Genomic DNA, 5,877 nt, shown 5'->3' with positions numbered 1-5,877 from the left:
AAAGTGAGAATAGCATTAATATAAAGGTATGAACATTAACAGAAGTGCTTACTGGGTAGTTTGATAAGCATAGTATATACATTTATCTAGACATCAGCAGGTGTCACACCCCTAGGGCTCATGACTACCCCTATTTTAAGTTTTCAGTATCAGGGATGTATTCCCTCCCATGAAGTGGGTCTCCAGTCCAATTAGAGGGCAGCTGGTTTCCACCATGACAGACCTGCCACTTTTGCACCCGTTGGTTCATTTGGCCTGGCTGGCCAATTATAAGGCTTGCAGTGTCCACTGTTGAGTATCTTCACTGGTGGTATCTCTTTCTCCCATTGAACTACATGTAGAATGACTTCTTCCGGCTTTCTGTTAGCTGGTCTACATGGAGGAGGTTATCAGCTCAGTTCCAGCAGGATTTCTCAGTGGACTTGCAGCCCAAGTATGTGGAGTCTTCAGCAATAGGGTCTTACCATCTATTCCTGGTGGGAAACCAAGGGCCTCAGCAATGGCCTGTAATGTTTTAGGGGCATCAGTGTTTTTGTTAATTTAGGTGTTGTTTTGAAGGTAGAGTCTCTCACTCCAGTCCAGGCTGACCTGGAACTCACTCTATTCCCAGGCTGGCCTCAAATTCACAGCAATGCTCTGACCTCCGCCTCCCTGGTGTGTACTACCACACTCGGCCTAAAGAACAAGGTATTTTAGAAAGAAACTGCACCACCCTTCTGACTCAGTCCCCCAGAATCATTTCATTACCTTGCCAAGTGCCTTTTAGTTCTCCAGAAAATGTTCTGGAAGCCACTGGCACCCACCTCAAGGACCTCCCTGGCCAACAACTCACTGGAGGGTATCCCATTCCTGGCACTGAAAATTTTCTAGCAACAACTTATGGCTCCTGAGTGTTCCGTTGTCCAAAAAAAGTAGGTTTCCATATGATTTATTTATATCCTTTTAGATTTTGGTTAGCCCTCCCTCTACCTTTCCTTTACTCAATCTCTTCTCCTGACCTCACTTGGGCCTTTTCACCCCCATTAATCTGTTCTTCTACTACACCTTTAATTTTTTAGTATTTATATTTTTATTTCTTTATTTATTTGAAAGAGGGAGAGAGAGAAAGAATGGGCGTACAGGGCCTCCAGCCACTGCAAATGAACTCCAGACGCATGTGCCCCTTGTGCATCTGGCTAGCATGGGTCCTGGGGAATTGAACCAGTGTCCTTTGGCTTGCTTTGCAGGAAAGCACCTTAACTACTAAACCATTCCTCCAGCCCATACCTTTAATTTTAATCATAGCACTTGGGAGGCAGAGGTAGGAGGATTGCCATGAGTTCAAGGTCACTCTGAGACTACATAGTGAATTCCATGTCACCCTAGGCTAGAGTGAGACCCTACCTTGAAAAACCAAAAAAAAAAAAAAAAGGTGGGTGTGGTGGCATATGCCTTTAATCCCAGCATTTTGGAGGCTGAGATAGGAGGAATGCTATGAGTTCTAGGTCAGCCTAAGACTTATACCAGGTCAGCCTGGGCTAGAGCAAGAACCTACCTGAAAAAAGTGGGGCTGGGGAAATGGCTTAGTGGTTAAAGCGCTTGCCTGCAAAGCTAAAGGACCTTGGTTCGATTCCCCAGGACCCACATAAGCCAGATACACAAGAGGGCGTATGCATCTGGAGTTCATTTGCAGTGGCTAGAGGCCCTCGCGCTCCCATTCTGTCTTTCTCTCTGACTTTCCGCTCTCTCTCTCTCAAACAAATAAGTAAATAAAATGTTAGTTTATATTTGCGGCAGGGTCTTACTATGTGACCCAGGCTGGCTTTGAACTTGTGATCAATCCTCTTGTCTCAGCTAAATTCAGGGATTATAGGTGTATGCCCCCTCAGTTTGTCCCAAAACACACACACACCCCCTAACTTTTGAGCCTGGCTCTGGTCCTAGCACCTGAGGTCATAAAAGCTCAGGCGAGAGTGCAAGTGTGTTGAAGGCCATGGAGTAGTGCTGCAGCCTTCAATTCGTCTCTTCTCAGTGCTTATCAGAGCCATCTCGCTCATCGGCTTCAGAGATTCCCAAAGAAGATACTCCGCAAATCTCCCACCCATTCTCTCCCCACACGCAATCAGCATGGACTCCCAGAAATTCCCCAAGGGGCACTGACCCTCGGCTCTTCTAAGTCACCCGTTCCTTGGTGGAACCTTTCAACTCCGCGCTTCCTCTGGGCAGATCGACAAGCACTTTCTAAAAAGGGCCAAGACGTGTGTCTTCCTGTGTGGTGTGTGGCGTATGTGCATGTGTGTGTGAGTGCGTGACTCAAACCTCTGCCTGCCTTGAGGGTAACCTCAGCATTTCCTTCCAGCCTTGGGTTCTCTGAGACACGGCTGAGAGAATTTTGAAAGTGTTTTCTGGAAAAGCTGAGCAATGGTTTTGCCATGGGTGGGACTTCAACCCTATATATCTTCTAGCAGCCATGGTGAACTCAGCGGACTCCAGAGGCCATTGGCGAAGCTGGGCCTCACGCATTCTCTGCCCTCGACCATGCTTTCCCACGCAGGTACCTCTGGCCCTGCTCCTCGCCGGGCCTCCAGCCCCTTGGCTGTTGTCATACTGCCTTAGACGGGGGTGGAGGTCTGGGAGGGTCCCCATGGTGGTTGCTTGACAAGGGATGTGAATGAAGCTGAGGTGGGCCAGGGTGTCTGTGTCTCATGGCACTCTCCTCTTTCTCCAGGACTTGCAAAGCCTGTACTGGTGCTGCTCTTCTGTGTAGGAACCTGGATGTCCAGCTGCACACCGTCCTTCGGTGCCCCACAACCACCATCGTCTGTTATACAGAGGACACTTGCATATCTAAAACGGGACTCTGACCAACTGTTGCATTACTATGTAAGTACCCTAGAGATTTCTTTTCTGTCTTTCTCTTTCTTTTTCTTTTCTTTCTTTCTTTTTTTTTTTGTTTTTTTGTTTTTTTGAGGTAGTGTCTCACTCTGGCCCAGGATGACCTGGAATTCACTATGTAGTCTCAGGGTGGCCTCAAGCTCACAGCCATCATTCTACCTCTGCCTCCCAAGTGCCGGGATAGCCTGAAATTTCTTCTTCAAGCTTTCCTCCCCCCACCTCCACCCTGAGGTAGGGTCACGCTCTAGCCCAGGCTGACCTGGAATTCACTATGTGGTTTCAGGCTGGCCTCCTACCTCTGCCTGCTAAGCTGTGTGTCACCAACACCTGGCCAAATTATTATTATTATTATTATTATTATTATTATTATTATTATTATTGGTTTTTTGAGGTAGGGTCTCACTCTGTCTGTTCAGACTGACTTGGAATTCACTAGGTAGTCTCAGGGTGGCCTCAAACTCTCGGTGATCCTCTTACCTCTGCCTCCTGAGTGCTGGGATTAAAGGTGTGCGCCACCATGCCCGGCTCCAAATTATTTTTTTTCAGTGCCTTCTAAATTGCCCTCTAAAGCAGCTACTCTTTCCAGATGTGAAGCCAGGAAAGGATTGGGAACTGGCCAAGCTGGGGTGGGATGTTTATGTGGGTGCAACTGTCATAATGAAGGAGGCTAAGGCAGACGTCAGAGCAGGAACCCAAACCCCAGTAACTTCCAGTGTACTGCGGGACATGAGCTCATAGGCTTCTTTATCTCAAACCTGTTTGGCTCACAGTCCTGCTAGATTAGTGCTCTTGCCAGAAGTGCATCCTCAGAGATGGGCTGTCTTGCATTCAGGACGCGCTACGAGAAGCAAGAGCCAATGTAAGCTGAAAGGATGGTCCCAGGAGGCAGCATGTTACATCCCCTCGTGTCTGCTGCCTCTTCTGCGCAGTTGACTTCATGTCTGTCTGTGTGTGCTGTCCAGCCTGCTAGGAGGCTCTCTGCCCAGCCAAAAGCTGCCAGCTTAGCAGGAGACCTAATTAAGTGTACATTTTCATAGGTTCTGTTAGACAATTTTGATTAAACCCAGCACTCAGCAGGCAGAGGTAGGAGGCTCTCCATGAGTTCAAGGCCAGTCCGGGACTACAGAGTGAGTTCCAGGTAAGCCTGGGCTAGAGTGAGACCTTGCCTTGAAAAAACAAACAAACCACAAAAAGTGGAAACAAGTGACACGTTGGCATTGATCTTGTCATCTGCCCTGGCATTTAAGCTTTAGCCTCGGCTTTAGCAGATTCAAAGGCAGAGGTGTGGAGCCACTGAGGAATCTCAGCAATTTGGTCTAACCCAAGAGCTGTCAGTTCTGAGGAAGAGCAGGGGAAGGCAAGGCTTTATCCAGGCGAACATAAGCAAGGGCCTATGGAGCTCACAGAGAAGAGCGAGATGATGCAGACAGGCAGAGGCCCTCATTCCTACTGCCCTCGTCACCTGGAAGCAGCTTACAGAAGCTGTAGAGGTCCTTCCTGCAGAGGAGGCAGGAGGAAGCCATGGTAGCAAACAGCCGCGGAGCGTGTGCCTCATCTACCAGTTGTGACAAATTGTTTCTTCTGGAAATGGGGCGGTGATGGCTTCAGCCTCATGGGAATGTTGTACCAATTAGATGAGTACAAGCCAGGCCGGCCACAGAGGCAGCCCTGGAGTGTTAGCTCTGAGGACGTCTAGGTGTTACTGCCAGCCTAACACTCACAAAGCTCGCAAATCTTCTTTTCCACAGAAGAAGGAAGAGCCCGGAGTGCTTAAACAGTTGGATGGACAGCCTTACCTCCCGCTGCTGCCATGCTTCACCCTGCACCCCGAAGCGTCAAACAACATTTCAGTTCTCCAGGCACACTTGGAGAGTGTCAAAAGGTTGAGCAACAACCAAACAACCATTGATGATATCATAAAACGACTCGAAGACCTCAAATCTCACAAAATACCCAAACTAAACATTTCTGAGCCTCCTCAAGATAGTTTTAAACGTAAGTGCTTCATAATGACTGTCTTAGTACAGTTGTCAACGTGTGTGACAGATACTTATGAAGCCTTTTTGAAAGGCTGGGAAGCTGAGTCACGGCTGGAGGTATTCCAGTGAAGAAACCCAGTATCCTCCGGCCAGAGAGGGCTGAGATTGCAACAAAGGAAGTAACTTGAAAAAGATTGTATCTTTGGTACCAGCCTTGCTATTTATGAGATATCTTTCTTCTGCAGTCTAAAATCTTACCTCTTCTGCCCTTATGAGGGCTAGAGGTATCAGCTCTATTTATTTATTGATATATATTTCAAAATATTTTATTTATTTATTTAATTGAGAGGGGGGTGGGAGAGAGAGTGAATATGGGCACACTAGAGCCTCTTGCCACTGCAAACAAACTCCAGACATATGCACCACTTTGTGAACCTGGATTTACATGGGGACTAGAGACTAGCACCCAGGCCATCAGGCTTTGCAAGCAAGTACCTTTAACCACTGAGCCATCTTTCCAGCCCTTGTTGATATTTATTGTACTGAGTTGTTAATGCTCCTTGGAGGAGCCCCCAGAGTCTACTTAATAAATTATATTGAACTTTTCTTATAATCTGATTTGGAGTTTCTCATGGGATTTGTCAGGTTCTGGGTTTGGAATAAAGGAACAGAGACAAAAGGTTTTTTGAGTCCAGGACTTTATTTTAACAGCAGGATCTGAAGCCATAGGGGGAGAGAGGCATCACAACGTGGGGGTGTGTGGGAAAGGAAGGAAAGGAAGAAAGTGAGGAAAGGGATGAGAGAGGGGAGAGGGAGGAAGAGGAGAGGAGAGAGAACAAGAAGATTGTGAGGGTTATGGGAAGAGGAGGAGAAAAACTGCCCTGTGATGGAGAGACCTTGGATCACGTGCTGAGGAGGGGCTGGGGTGGGGTGGCATTCAGTCATCTCAGCATGGCTAGATGGGAGGAAGGAAAGTGGAGTGGAGGGGGAAGAAAGAAGGAGACAGACTCTGAGGGGTGGGGTA

At 47.7% G+C, this 5,877-nt stretch overlaps 1 protein-coding gene across 1 annotated transcript; it reads left to right on the top strand.

The window, feature by feature from the left end:
• Positions 1-2,517: 2,517 nt before the first annotated feature.
• On the top strand, positions 2,518-4,982 carry LOC101612515 (interleukin-31). Its single transcript, XM_045132124.1, has 3 exons — positions 2,518-2,533; positions 2,708-2,862; positions 4,623-4,982. The coding sequence occupies exons 1-3, from the start codon at positions 2,518-2,520 to the stop codon at positions 4,980-4,982; spliced, it is 531 nt and encodes a 176-aa protein (XP_044988059.1).
• The last annotated feature ends 895 nt before the right edge of the window (positions 4,983-5,877 follow it).

Source organism: Jaculus jaculus, chromosome 13 (assembly GCF_020740685.1).
Source record: "Jaculus jaculus isolate mJacJac1 chromosome 13, mJacJac1.mat.Y.cur, whole genome shotgun sequence".
NCBI classification, from domain to species: domain Eukaryota; kingdom Metazoa; phylum Chordata; class Mammalia; order Rodentia; family Dipodidae; genus Jaculus; species Jaculus jaculus.
Note: the sequence above shows the minus strand (reverse complement) of the source record. Positions and strands in the feature narration are given on the sequence as shown.

Coding starts and splice junctions, on each gene's coding strand:
- LOC101612515 (XM_045132124.1), top strand. Junction 2,863..4,622: donor ACCAACTGTTGCATTACTAT/GTAAGTACCCTA, acceptor TCTTTTCCACAG/AAGAAGGAAGAGCCCGGAGT.